The sequence below is a fragment of the Chelonia mydas genome, chromosome 2 (assembly GCF_015237465.2).
Source record: "Chelonia mydas isolate rCheMyd1 chromosome 2, rCheMyd1.pri.v2, whole genome shotgun sequence".
NCBI classification, from domain to species: Eukaryota; Metazoa; Chordata; order Testudines; family Cheloniidae; genus Chelonia; species Chelonia mydas.
This window is the reverse complement of record NC_057850.1, coordinates 161,503,726-161,518,845: the sequence shown is the minus strand read 5'-3', so window position 1 is coordinate 161,518,845 and position 15,120 is coordinate 161,503,726. Positions and strand designations below refer to the sequence as shown.

Below are 15,120 nucleotides of genomic sequence, written 5' to 3'. Positions count from 1 at the left end.
CTTGTATCTAAATCCATAGGGTGTGCTTAGGAAAAGTGACTCTGTGAAAATGGCATAATCAGACTTAGCAGATTTATAGAGCCCTGGAAGTCTGCGGATATCTGCTTTATATCCGCGGATCATTTTTGCAGATTGCGGATCAGATGTGGATACAAATTTTGTATCTGTGTGTGGCTCTACAGGTTTACTCTCTAAACTGGGGATAGTCAGAGCAATACTTTTGTCACTGAAGACCAATGATAAGTTTTAATTGCTTTTTATTCTTAGTAGAGCCAACACAACAAGGATTGAGTGAGTTGTGAATTCTGTTCCATCTTATGCATCATCAACAGATTCTCTATTAAATTCCAACTATTTGCAGCTATGTAAAGCCAGTGTACATGAGAGAACATTCAGGGCCTGTTTGTTCAATCACATCTCCAAGTGTCTCCTAACAGAATAATAAACTAAAGTTTTAAGTGAGTATTTTCAAAGTTGGGTGCCTAAAGTTGGGCCCCTAAATCTGTGTTTAAGACACCCAATTAAAAATGTCTTGATTTTTGAAGGTGCTGAACACTTACATTTAAATCAGTTGGGAGTTGGGGGTACTAAACACCTCTGAAAGTTAGGCTGCTTTTTTTAGATTCCCTAAATATAACTTTCCAACCTAACATTAGGAAATCAACTTTGAAAACTTTGGCTTCAGCCTTTAATGGATCATTGCCATTACTCCTAAAATAAGTTGCAGTAAAAACAACTGGTGAAACTGTAGAGCAGTGTTTCCCAAACTTGGGACGCCGCTTGTTCAGGGAAAGGCCCTGGTGGGCCGGGTCGGTTTGTTTACCTGCCGCGTCCGCAGGTTCGGCCGATCGCGGCTCCCTCTGGCCGCGGTTCGCTCTGCCCGGCCAATGGGGGCTGTGGGAAGCGGCGGCCAGTACCTCCCTCGGCCCGCGCTGCTTCCCACAGCCCCCATTGGCCGGGCACAGCGAACCGCGGCCAGAGGGAGCCGCGATCGGCCGAACCTGCGGACGCGGCAGGTAAACAAACCGACCCGGCCCGCCAGGGGCTTTCCCTGCACAAGCGGCGTTCCAAGTTTGGGAAACACTGCTCTAGAGAAAAGCAATATTTTATAGAGCAGATAATGTTAGTGCCAGTGATCAATAGAATTTATTTACTCCTAGTAATAATATTTTTCTTTTGTATGTTTAATAACTCATATCAGTTAAATCTGTTTTTATTCTGTTCCTATTGCTTATCTAAATGTCAATTTTGTAGTTTACTTTAAAAAGTACTGATACAAAAATACTAAATAATTCTTGGGAAAATTAAAAACATTTTATTTGTGTGTCCGTGGAATAAATAGTTGTACTCTTATTTAGAGATATCAACTGTGTTTCCTCAAGGGATCAGATTATTATGATATACACAATTACAAGTTTCATTGTGTGCTAGTGTTCCACCATTGCCAAGCAACCAAGAGACTCTTTGCTCATTTAACAGCTTCATTCTTTCTCTGACTGGATCACTCACTGCTTTTCAGGGAAGAATTCACCTTTTGAACTCCTGTCTTGGCTTTTATGGTTTCTGTTCAGTAATTTTTTGGAGGAGGATCTCTAGTTTTACTGTGGTTTGTTGGACAGGATTTCAGAAAGTCCAAGAAATAGAAGAGAGCGGAATCTTTTTAATTTACTATCAGATAAAACAATAAAAGAAAATGACCCTGGTTTCTCAGGGAACTGAAAGGCAGGTAAATGCCTTTAAAAGCTCCAGTCGGTCAGCTGAGCCACTTCACAAGATGGATCACCATCAGTATCGAAGCCTGTTAAAGAAAATGTACATGCCTTTTGTGAGAGGACCTGATGACAAACATGATTTTGCCAGTTTCCAAGAGAAAGACAGTAATTCTTTTCTTAAATTCAATCCTTACAGCCCTCCTGTGGGGCCAGATTACCCTTTATTCCCACACCGGGACAATGTGCCTTTAGCTGATCCCTGCTCAGGATTCATGAGCCCAGGAGCTGATGCTGATTTGCAGCCCTGCTGTGGTAGAACCATTGAGTCCCTGGTGGATTACAGTGATGTGAAACCTCACCAGCGGGTCCCCATCCCAGAAAAGAGTGCACAGACTTCACACACAAGGCACGTCATCTTGTTGGAGGAGGTGAGCCAGGACAGACGGTGGAACTCCAGGGCAGTGTCAGATGCTTCTATCAGGGCAAGACTTGGAGGTAAAGCAAATTATTGTTATGTATTATTTGTTAATCACCAAAAAAGGATGGGTACTGTACAAGACACAAGTAAAGACAGTCTTCTCCCCAAAGAGCTTACAAACTATGAATTTAACAAAATATGTTTGCACTGGATGCTTCCACTGAAACCAGCAACTGGAAAGAAGTAGAATAGTTGGATGATTAATTGATTTAGCTGAAAGCATCAACCAGGTGCCAAAATAGCAAATTATAGCATACATTGACAGAGCAAAGGTCTTTGGAAATAATTGATGTTTAAAAGAATTCATATTCTGTAAACAAAGAAGTAAAATAGAATAACTAAAATGAGTTTCTACTGTAATGCGAGCTGATAGAGCAGATTATTTTGGAGAGTAAGGAAATCATCCTGTACACTTCTGTGGCATTTTAATGTTTTCTGGCTGATAGTGTTAAGTGATTCATATTTAGGACCTGTTCAACATCTATCTCCTTGGATGGGTCATTACCCAAAGTAAAACTATTTCCCCATGCTTATTCCTCTCCCCGCCCCCTTCCTCAGACCTTCTTGTCAACTGCTGGAAATGGCCCACCTTGATTATCACTACAAAAGGTTTTTTCAGCCCCCCCCCCCCCCCCCCCACACTCTCGTGATGGTAATAGCTCACCTTACCTGATCACTCTCTTTACAGTATGCATGGTAACACCCATTGTTTCATGTTTTCTGTGTATATAAATCTCCCCACTGTATTTTCCATTGAATACATCCAATGAAGTGAGCTGTAGCTCACGAAAGCTTATGCTCAAATAAATTTGTTAGTCTCTAAGGTGCCACAAATACTCCTTTTCTTTTTGCATAAAATCTCTGAGTGCCACAAATTGTTGCAGTGTTCTTAATGTCTGGTTTGTGTCTCTTAGAACTTTTCACTTTAAACCTGAAACTTTAGGCATACTATGACCCTAAAAGAAATATTATTTTTTTTAAGATAGAAAGAAATTTGAAAGAGAAACATAGCCTTTAAAGGGCTCTCAGCCCTTTGTTGTTGTTCTGATTTACCACTCAGACTCAATTTTTTAAAGTTTTTACTCTTTTAATATTTCTTTTTTATATATAGTTGTAAACTAGAACTTTGCAGGGGTCAAAGACTGGTAAAATGCTGGACTGCTGCTAGTTATGGAGAAGTGAAGGAAGGTTGGAGACACAGAACTCCATGGAGGAGTTATGATTATAGCCTCTCTAGCAGGCAGACAGCAGACTTTGCAGCTGGAGATGATTTCGAAGGGATAGAGAATAAATCTAGAACTCTCTGTGGCCAAGTCAGTCATTCAATTCTCAGTCAGAGTAGTGACCTGAAATAGAGGATAGATCTGTGATGCAGGCACAAATCATCAGGGGCTTTTCTTCAGACACCCAGTAGGGCCCAAGCTTTTTTCTTGCTTGAAGTCCAGCAAATCCCATTAATATCAATGGGGCCAGGAATTCACCCTTAGAGTCTAGTTTAGGAAAAAAATCTGTATACACCGCAGAGATCCAAGAACACAGAGAACTCCAGCACCAGTTTTTAAGGGAGGCTGGACAAAGGTTTTGCAAACCTAGTTTTTATATTTAGAAGTTTACCTGTGGTGTTGGGGTGGCAGCTGGGAATATACAAATGTAGTTGGCATGTAAGAAGTGGTGAGATTATAAACTGGTCCTGCTATGTTTTAACAGGATAGCAAAAGCAAATTCCTCATTTTAGCCTCACAGTCCAAAGACACGTCAAGCAAGCCCTGGTCAGCTCAGCATGTGATGAGTTAAGATTGGTAAATTTTACGAATTTAGGTCCAGAGACATTCCACAGCTTGGCTATTTGGAGAATGCCTGCTGAAAAAGATGACTCTTGCATTATGACCTGGAGGTTGCCAGACATGGGTTTTTGCAGTTCTCTAGCAGTAAGACGTTCTACCACCAACGGATCCTCACAAAGAACACCATTTTTAATTCCTTGTGTGATCTGGCCTGGTTTTGTATGACAGTCTGTATCCCTATGTCCACCCATTTTTCAAGACTATGATACATTTTGTACAAACTATGTTTTGTAAGGTATCATCTGAAAACTCATGATATGCTGATCATTATTGTCCCGGTGGACAGTGAGAGTCTGGCTACCTGGACACGGCGGCTCGCTCCCCACTGCAAAGTACACTTACCCAGAGAGGAGGACTCTATCACAGCCCTCTGTGATCTGTAAGCACAGCTGTGGAGTTGGCAGGGGAGGTGAGTGTAAGCCACCTTCCCAGTTTCCAGATTTCAAGGCAACTGGAGGAGTAACTTAACCTAAAGGCTGCTCTTAAGTGCATGCTGTTTCTGGCCCTAGCATGCCTCCAGCAGTAGTTCGCTCATTGCTCTTAGGTTAGTAATAAGCCCATTGGGCTTGCCTGTAGTGTTCCCTTTGTTCCCTTTCTCTCAGTCATATGAAACTGGAATTTCAGTCTCAGTCCCCTGTAGGGCTCACTTAAGGTCCCTTCACACTGCTTAATGTGTCCCAAGGATCTAGCCCTAAGTGTATAAGAAGAAGAAGAAGCTGGAGAAGAAGAACCTGGAGAAGCTCAGGTTCAGGAAACCTTGTTGGATCCAGTTGTAAAGTGTTATTCAGTTGCATATGCCTGAGACAGCTGTGCGGCTGGCAGGAACACCCGTCTCCATTCAACCACCAGGAATCTGGATCAGTGTTTTGGGAGGTTGGGGTAAAATACCTTCTGTTCACAGAAATCGGAAAGACAGCTGGAGATGGTCTGGTAAGGAGCATTTGTGACCCCTTTCCCCCCTTGAATCTGAGGCACCCCTAGGAATTGGGGCGGGGGAGGGAACAACCCCCACAAGAAGATGGGAGAGAGTAAGGGAACACTAGATGCAAGCGTTAGATCTTGTTACTGACCCCATCTGTGAGCACTGAGCACCCTATTCCTGCTGCTGTAGAGCTGACTGTGGCCCGCTACAGTCCCCACCCAGTAGGCCTTTGATCTGCCACTGGGAGGGAGGGAGAGAGGAGTTCTTCCCACCCCCGGAAACTTCTCTCCAGGCTTATCTGGGTAGATACCCCACACTTGGGTGTGAGGTAGACTCAAAGGACCCACCGTCCCTTCCCCGCCTCCCAAAGAGCAGATGGAAAGGAAGCACTAACCCCACTGGCTCTGCCCTGTGCAATGATGTAGATATCTACCCGGATGAGGTGTATACCTGCAGTTAAGAAGAAAAGGAATCGGGGACAATCAGAGGCAAAAATGTAAACAAAACCAAAAAAGCCCCAAAACATAAAATGAAAACATTTTTTTTTAAAAGATCAAGCCTGGCCAATCACTCACCAAATTACCATAGATTACATAGTTCACAGTATACTTGTACTGCAGTATAAACAGAGTTAACCAATAATTGAAAAATGCCAGCTGGTACTAACCAAAATAAATGTTCTTAGCAACATATGTTCTTAAATAATTATGAAGCATGCATTGAAATGTGTAATAGTGTTCCTGCTAATCCTGTAAGTAGCTCATCAAGAAAGTACCACATAAAAATCCACAGTAATCCCTTGAGGATCCTGTGCTATTAGTAAAACCAATTGTATTTCCTCGAGGGATTTGATTTATTATGATTTACAGTTACATATTTCATTGTGTGATACTTTTTCACTGGTACCAAGTAACAGAGAAATTCTTTGCATCTTCAGCAGCCCCAGTCCTTCCCTGTTGCTACTCCTATCATGAAAGTCTTTACAAATTAAACTACCTTTTTTTATTTTTACGTTTCTCTGAAATCATTTTTCAGTGGCTGATCTGTAGCTTCAATTTGTTGGATAGAAGTAGAAATAGGAGGAGAACAGCCATGGGGTATATTTATTTTCAGTTATATCAAGCAGTACAGTACAGTTTACACAGAGATAAAAAAATAAAACACATTGCTGCTTGATTAAATGATTTAGCTCTAGGGCTTCAATCACTTCAACAAGGCGGGATGTGAACAGCATTACCTGCTGTTAGGGTCTGATCTTGCTCCCTTTAAAATCAATACCAACAATCCCATTGACTTCAGTGGATGTCCAGTACGGTGCATCACTTTCACGAGAGGATCGCATTGTTGCCAACTCTTGTAATTTTGTGACTCTCGCAATATTAGTTGTTTTTCATAAAGCCTCAGCTCCTGGTTTTATGTGATTACATAAGAACCACAACTTTCACTTAAAAAAATAACAAACAACAAGCCCAATTATTTATTTCTCGTAGTTGTGCAGAAAATCTTGAAATTGTGACTCAAATGCACCTTAAAGAGGTTCAGGCTCAGAAAACATAAGACAAGTAAAATGGACCCAAAATGTATTATACATATCATTGATCCCTGCAATGTGATGGGTGAAGGCCAACTTCAAATAGCAAATAGGATCATTAAGTTCTTGGTAAATAAAAGTGTTGTTGCAACCAAGCCACTGAGTTCCCAATGTGGTCCAGAGAGGCCAGACCATACCATCTTCAATCCTGTGGGATAAGCAAGACCAGGAGGGACATTGGGAACTCCAGACACTTGAGCGCTGGACCAGAATTACTACAAGTATGCTGAATTTCTCCACAGAAACTAGAGAGAGAGAGAGAAAAAAAAAAACAGTGAGAAGATTAATTATCCCAATAGCAAAAACCAGATGTGAAAATAGCAAAGTATAAGATAGTGCAGAGATCTCTGAAAATGTGTGTTCAATTAGTAAAGCAAATTTAGAACTACCTGTGTCTTCTGTATAAAACGTGTGGCAGCACAGCTGTCATATTTACTTTATATGTACAGCATGAGGAATAATGTTCACAGCCTTTGAATCCAAATCTACATTCTTTAACCAAAGAGCTGAAGGAACAATGTTTTGGCATAACCAGTAGACAGTGCCTATATGTGTATATAAGCAGGTCTGCTTCTCTGCAGTAGAGGGCAGTAGTACACATACATACCAATTAATTACAGCATTACAGGAATAAAACTATTCATAGCAAGGTTCCCACATGAGTGTGTTGAGTTTACCTGGTCCCAACTAGCCTTGAAATTCACAACACACTGAGGCAAATGGGGATGACTTTCACTGTGCTGTAGTAATGTCTAAATGGGATGTTGCTGTGCAGCAAGCTGGAGTGTTGCAGAGTCATACCCTAGCTTGCTGCGCAATAGCTCACTATATAGATAACTTCCTAGTGAAGTTTTACCATAATTACTGATTTGGATATTTTTCCTGTGTACGTTAAATAAGATAGCTTCATTTTCATTGATGATACATTGCATTTTGTTAAGTAGGGCCAAATCACAGCAGATGAAATGCTAATTATTGTTTCTTTCAGCTGCCTTTTACTTGAATGACTTTTGCTGAAGGTCTGTAAGTAACTCTCTCTATAGAGTCAGGAATGGGTAAATATATATGGATGTACTGTATTATAATCTTTATGGTAATGTACAAACTATTTCATTTCATTTGTTTAATTTCTGTTAAAGAAATTAAGTACAGTTGTAGAATGAATAGCACAATACCAAGTCTTTTCTTTCAGGTTGGACAAGTCCAATGAAAGTTACTCCTGCTTCATCTAAACAAAGAGATTCTTTTCAAATTCATAGCTTTGCATTTCATGTGGACCCAAAACTTAAGGTAGTGTGTCTAGTATTGTTTGTTTCAATGATTATACAAGCCTGGATGACAGAACAGACTTTTAAATCATGTATCTGAAAACTTCCAGTCTTCAGAGGTACCACAGTCAATGATCAACTTTTGCCAACATTTACCATGCAGTGGTGTAATCTAGGATTCCACATTCTTTTCCTAGTCTAATTACAGATAAATAAGCATAATATTTCAGATAACTGTATAGTACCTGTTGACATACTCACTTTGTAATATTGACCACTGCCCCTGATTTTTAAAAAATCTTCTTTTATCACAAACCATGAATGAATGCTTAAAAGTAAGATTAATACGGGTGAGATGATTTCATCAACTACATGCAGCCCTGATCCTTGACTGAGGTTTCTAAGTGCTGCTATAAGCTAAATAATAATAATATACAGAAGGCATATATATACCTACATGCCCACACCACACACAGAGCTGATGCAGATTTCCAGAATTTACATAATGTGATACAATTTAAATTAAAATAAGCATACCCTGTTTATATCAGTTACTTCCCCTTTAGTCTTTTGCTTCAAACAGTTAACTTCCAACAGTACAATTCTATAGTGAAAAGTCTAGTCTAGGTCCTTCATCCTTCCACATCAAGGCCCTGATCTTATTTAAAATCAATGAGACTACTGTCATGCTTATAGTTACACAATGCTTAAGTAGTTTGCTGGATTGTTGCCCAAGAACATATTTTTTTCTGGTAACAACCAGCATACACTATAATAGGCATGTGTCAGGAGCTAAGAAAGGTAAGTTTGCACTGCCATTCCCAAAGAACATTAGAAGTGGAGTCAGCTGGTACATTTCAGATGATTAAAGAGGTGAGCTGACTGAGAACTAGAAATATCAATAAAACACAGAGGAAGTAGAGCCAAATAAAGAGGCATCTTGCATAGCCTTGTGTAGTGGAAGTGGGATAGTTTGTGAAGAATGTGAAACTGCCTGTTTCACATTCTGATATTAGAGGAGATTAAACATTTTACAGGAAGAGACCACAAATCCCATTCAGCTCATCTTTTTAAAAAAAAAGTTCAGAATTTTATGAGTGTTCATGGAGTTCCCAAAACTAATTTGGGCATCCTGTCATATGCTATCTCTCATATTATGTTCTCTCTAGAAATCAAGTGATCCTCCTTCTGAAAGTTGGCGAGAAGAAAAAGCGAGGGACTATTTCTACATCTCAAGTACCCAAAAGTGAGCAACTGTTTCTATCAAGAAGAGATTTTTTGTTACTTCATGTTTATTCACCTTCTTCCTCTATTCATCTTTCAGTAGCTGTACATTTAAGAAATTCATTCAGTTGTTTCCTACAACCCTAAACTGCAGATGTTTTAAGGAGTAGTTACAATACGTGCAGAAATTCAAAACTGGCAGCAGGCATGCTATATGCGGACAATGCTCTCTATTCCTTTTATATTTCAATTAGGAAAGGCTTTGAATAACTGCTGCCAGTGAATCTATGTCAAGTGTCCCTATTCCTCAAACTCCAACACCTTTTATGGGACGATTTCATTACAAATTGTGTATTACTTTAGAATTTTCCTTTCCCATGAAAATAAATGCTCATATTTATTTCTCCCATTGTCTTTGTTTGTCACAGAATTGTCGGTTTACACCCAAATGTTCTGATTAAAATTTGGAGAGTTTTAAATAGGGCCCTATGAAATCTAGGTTAATAAGAATATGGAGGGAATCGCGGAATCAAAACAATAACATGGAATCCAGACTCTCCCGAGCACTAGGACCGCAGCAGCAGACAGGCAGCAGGGCTGAGCCATGTGCAGCCACTGGAGATAAGAGACCGGTGGGGTGGGGTGGGGTGTGTGCAGGGGGCTAGGAATGCAGGGGGCATGGGGAGGAGGTGCAGAGGGCATGGGGAAGGAGTGCAGGGGGCTAGGGCCACGAGGGAGTGCAGGGGCTAGGGGAGAAGGGCTCACATCCGGGATTTAAGGGCAGCTTCTGGGATTTCCGTTCCTTGCTGTGTCATTTTCATGTCAGGAGCTGATGTGCTCCTCTGGGACACTGGCATCACATTAAGGGAGAAGCTGAAATTCCATTGGGGTGCTGTGTCAATAAAAGTATTCAGTGCCCAAGCAAGCACAAGTTCATTTGAAAGAACCTCTTCGTGCTCCTTTATGTGGTATCGGTGTCCCCCTTCTCAAAGACACACAAAAGGAGAATGCATATATATGTGTTATGAAGCGACGAGTGCCTAAAGTAGCAGAGGTTGCCCTACCTTACATCTTCTTCCCTGTCAGCTCTGTAGCCACAGAGAGGAACTTTAGTAAATATTAAAACCTACTTGTCGACAAGAGGGAATCGGTTTCCGAGGAAAACACTAACAGGCTAACCATAATGTATCACAATGGAGATGTCTGCCAGATATGGCAAAAATAATGACATTGAAGTTTGTCACTTTATATTGCTACTCAGCAATAAACTATTGATTTGATAGTTTGAAATTATTTAATGGAATTTGAAATTAATTGACGCATTCCTTCAGAATGTAGGAAGCTTGAAAGTACCGAGTTTAATTTAAAAGGCAACAATGACTGCTAAGGGTGAACTATTTTATGTTTAGTGCATTATTTTTTTAAATTTTAATTATTCAAATATGAATTCAATTAAATGATACTGTAATAGGCTCTTCTGTGGACTTCTTGTGTTACTGTTCAATAATGTTAGTTTGGTCATATAACCGAGTGCTACTTTTAAAAGTGATTTAGAATGTGTTACTTTCACTGTATACTGTATATCTGCAGAATATTTTGTTGAACTTGTAGGGGTTTCTTTTGTAAAATCAGTTTTTCCTATTGCAATCCAATTCTGAACATTTTTGTGCATTTATAGGAAGGCTACTTAATTGTTGTCAATGTATCAAGCAATTTTGATTAAAAAAATATAAAGAAAGAACTATATTTTTAAATGGAAACAAAACACAATCAGAAAATAATAAATCTGAAAATCTACAATAATAAATTGGATTTCATAGGGCCTTACATAAAAGAAGCATCCATTTTGGTCATAAATTTATAGCTCATCTTAGATGTGCTGGTACTAGAGGCTTTGCTGTCCCTTTCGCTAGCAGTTACTTAATCATATTATAAACTCTTTAATGTCTTCTAACCTTGTAAATAACTGTTCTCCCTAGAGTGAGGTATTATCATTTTTGCTGAACATAATGGGCTAATAACAGGTTGCATATGTCTTTATTCTATGCTGAAAATCTAACACAAATGTTCCACAAATCCTGGCAGCCAGAACAGAATTCCATGGACAATGCTGATGGGATAAACAGATGGGTTAGTATAATGTTGCTTGAAAAGAAGCAACATGGTATCCCAACTAGGACATGCTTCTTATCCATAGTATTCTCTGAAAAATGTAGCTAATGATGATTTACACTTACATGCACATTTTAATCTGTGGATGTAAAGATGTATGACAAAGGTGGTCATAGAGTTCCTAAAAACTTACCCAAACACCTAGATCTGATTCTTTAGGAAATGTTCCAAGGCCTTCCTCTTTTAGAAATCCTTTCCATCATAAGTGATACAATTCAAACACCCCTTTTATGGCCAAACCTCTACTAATTCTCCAGCCCCCCCCCCCCCCCCCAAAAAAAAAAAAAAAAAAAAAAAAACAAACAAAAACCTAACCCAAGCAGAGTTTTGACACCAAAAAGAGAAATGTGCCAGAGATTCCATGAAATCCATTAGAGATTTTGCTATTGCTTTTTTTTACATGGAAGGTACTCATATACTATGGTGGTGGACGACAGTATAAAACCTTCAGCAAAAAAACTTCAAAAACAGACTCCAACGAGAGACTGCTGAATTGGAATTAATTTGCAAACTGGATACAATTAACTTAGGCTTGAATAAAGACTGGGAGTGGATGGGTCATTACACAAAGTAAAACTATTTCCCCATGTTTATTTCCCCCCCACCCCCCACTGTTTCTCAGACGTTCTTATCAACTGCTGGAAATGGCCCACCTTGATTATCAAAAGGTTCCCCCCACCCACCCAACTCTCCTTCTGGTAATAGCTCACCTTAAGTGATCACTCTCTTTACAGTGTGTATGGTAACCCCCATTGTTTCATGTTCTCTGTGTATATAAATCTCCCCACTATATTTTCCACTGAATGCATCTGATGAAGTGAGCTGTAGCTCATGAAAGCTTATGCTCAAATAAATTTGTTAGTCTCTAAGGTGCCACAAGTACTCCTTTTCTTTTTAGTATAAAACCTTAAGATAGACAGGTACTTTTTTTTTTCAGAGAGTCACTGTGGCTTAATAGATGAGATTCTGCACTGTCATCTGAGACTTGTATTTACTCCCAAACTCTGCCACTGACTTCATCTGTAATCTTGGGTCACCGCTCTGGTCCTTATTTACTCTGTTTGCAAGATAAGAAGATATGATATTTGCCTCTTATAAAGGAGGGGTGGGAAATGCGGAGCCTGCTAAGGGCATTCAGTGGAAGAGAAGATCTCCTGGATCCTAACTCAGTGCTCCTTCCCATAAACTAAGGGGTATTTTGGTAAAACACGTGTGGCCACTTTAACTAGCTTTAGCGGCTTACAGTATGCTAAAAATTCCTCTCCCAGGAGGCAAGTCTTTGTCATTCATTCTCTTTCACTGAGCAGCAAGAAAAAAATCACTCTTTCTCTGCAGTTTCTGAAATATGTTCTCATGTGCAGATCCAATATAATGTTAGCAGACTATTAGGAGATTGCATTACAAAATCTAATCCTCACATGCAAAGTACATTTTAATCCCCTAGTTATACATGTCACACCATGCATCACTTCTAATGATTGTTTTAAATATGTTCCTTTTCTTCTTCTTTTTTTTATTAATGGTCTAGAGCTTATGAAGAAGTTCCTTGGGATAAGATATTACCATCCAAAATCCCACAGCTAGAATCAACAGTAGAAGTGATGGCTGATCCCATCTCCCAGTGTTTTACACTAAAGAGATACAACCCTGCGCCAGAAATAAGCCAAGTCAGTGAACCTTTTTTTAAAATGACAGTTTATGGTTTTTGCTAATGAAATACGCACAAATTATGGCCTGTGGGCATAACCTTTTAGAAATAGGCCCAAACCAATACCCTAAATCCAAACATCCCTGTAGTTTGGGAAAGTTGAAAACTGGATCCTGACTTGATGGCTAAAGCCTATCTTTTGTTTTGTTACTTAGTATCTGACAAAGAAAGGGGTAGTAAATGAGTCAGTTCATGAGAATTCAAGGATGTGAAACTGGAGCATTTACAAGCCACAAAAGCCATTTACTGAAAATCCAATGCCCACTGAAGTCAATCAGAACCTTTTCTTTAGAGCTGGGCAGAAATGGGCTCTTTTCCATTAAAAATGTCAGTGAAAATGGGAAAAAATAGTTTTAATTGAAATTTTCTTCAAAAAGTTTTGACTTTCAGTTATTTCAATGAATATCTTTTTTTTTGTTTGTTTGGATGCTGTTGTGGTGTTGCCATGTTGGTGGTTAGTTAAAATTACATGATTCTCCTCTATAACTTGGGCCCTCTCACTGGACTACATCTTTCATGATGCACCAGTCTCTCCTCCATGTTGTTATATCTCGGGTATCACTTGCCATGATAGGAGATGTAGTCTGAACAAGGAGCCCATCCCATAAAGGGGAATGGGGAAATGAGGAAATCAAACTTCAGCTCCCATGAGGTACTGTGGAATGTTATCTGAATCTAAATGTTTTGATTTTATGGAAAGCACACTTTTCATGGAAAATTTCATTTAGTCAAAAACCCAATTTTCTATTGAGAAACAATTTTGATGGATAATTTTTGACCAGACTTCCTTTTTATTGATTTCAGTGTTCATTGGATCAGGCCCATAGTTTTATCTCACCTATATTTTTTAAAAATATTAACTGTAACATAATATTAAAACATATAATCCCCTTTATTAGAGTCAGGATTGGATTGCTTAGGGGATTGATAATGAAATATAGAGACTTTCACCACTGTGGTACCGCTCTAAATGTGGTGAAGAAATGTTCCCATCCGATAATTGCTAAAAGGCCTGTTTGACCTGGGTCTCCATCTAGTTCCCAGTGGGCAAATGTTCACGTGACAAAAAATACCATCACAATTTATACTAATTGGCACCTTTAGCAGCTAACAGAGACCAAGTTTTGAATTGGCATGAGAATAAGCTATTCTCTCATCCCTTCAGGACAAGATCGAGGCACTTTTGGGTGTACAGTGTGGGAAGTCTCCTCCCTCTGCTTTATACACAAAACCTGTAGCTTACTTACCTCCCCAGTCAAATTGATTGCATGCAAATACATCACAAAACAGAAAACAAAGTGCCATGAGGCATGCATCAGGCTGCTTAGAAAATCAGTACCAAAACTATGGGATTCATGCTCACAAATGCAAGGATGTTTCCTTTAGTTTTCAAAAGTAAAAAGCAGGGTCACTGTATTCATAGAGGAGACTCTACCACTTGACTCAGAAAGCAGCATTTCAGCTGGCTTCACAGGGACTGGCGTCTTTTTTCTCTTTTCTAAAGACTGCATGCAGAAAAATAGGTAATACATGCAAAGTGTCAAAGAAGAGAAAGAAAAACATCAGTGAAAAATGAGAGCAGAAATTATCCTGTAGCATGAAAAAGCATATAATGTATTTATTTCATGTAATTATTTATTTTAATTGTTAAAATAATGTGTCGTAAGGTCACTGCTATAATATCTACAAATTGCCTGAGGACAGAGGAGTTTATTTGTTATAACCTAAATCACTGAATCTTTTGAGGGAAAAGTGCATGAGAAACACAGTTCATTTTGAAATTTTCCTGTCAGGAATCAGGGCCTGCAACAGAGCTAGTCTCCTTGAGGCCTATCAGTGCAACTGGCCTGCAGCAAGCTGCCTGATTAGCCATGCAACCTGACTGGCTGCAGAGGCCAGCAGGCTGGGTCTTAGGCCAGCAGCAGGCACAGTTTGCTGTCTTCTCTGTGTTTGCTCCTGTGTTACCTTGTTCCTGCTGCTCTTGCCTTGCACCTACCCTTGTCTCTGTCCTGCCCCTGCCTTGAACCCCTCCTGGCGTGATATCCTGCTTGCTCCAGTTCCCGACTTCCAGTTTGACCCTTGGCTCTGGCTCCTGACCATGGACTCCAGCTTGACCCCCAGCTCTGCTAGATCAGTTTCTGCCTTCCGGTTTTGATCCTTGGCTTTGGCTCCTGATGATAGACTATGGCTCTGACCCTGGC

At 39.8% G+C, this 15,120-nt stretch overlaps 1 protein-coding gene across 1 annotated transcript in view; it reads left to right on the top strand.

The window, feature by feature from the left end:
- The first annotated feature begins 1,420 nt into the window (after positions 1-1,420).
- Positions 1,421-15,120, top strand: part of SPATA48 (spermatogenesis associated 48) — a 37,343-nt gene continuing 23,643 nt past the window's right edge. Inside the window, exons 1-4 of the mRNA XM_007061350.3 lie at positions 1,421-2,207; positions 7,740-7,837; positions 8,985-9,061; positions 12,740-12,878. Coding sequence (XP_007061412.2) covers positions 1,694-2,207; positions 7,740-7,837; positions 8,985-9,061; positions 12,740-12,878 — 828 coding nt within the window. The 5' untranslated portion in view covers positions 1,421-1,693. The remainder of the gene's footprint in view (positions 2,208-7,739; positions 7,838-8,984; positions 9,062-12,739; positions 12,879-15,120) is intronic.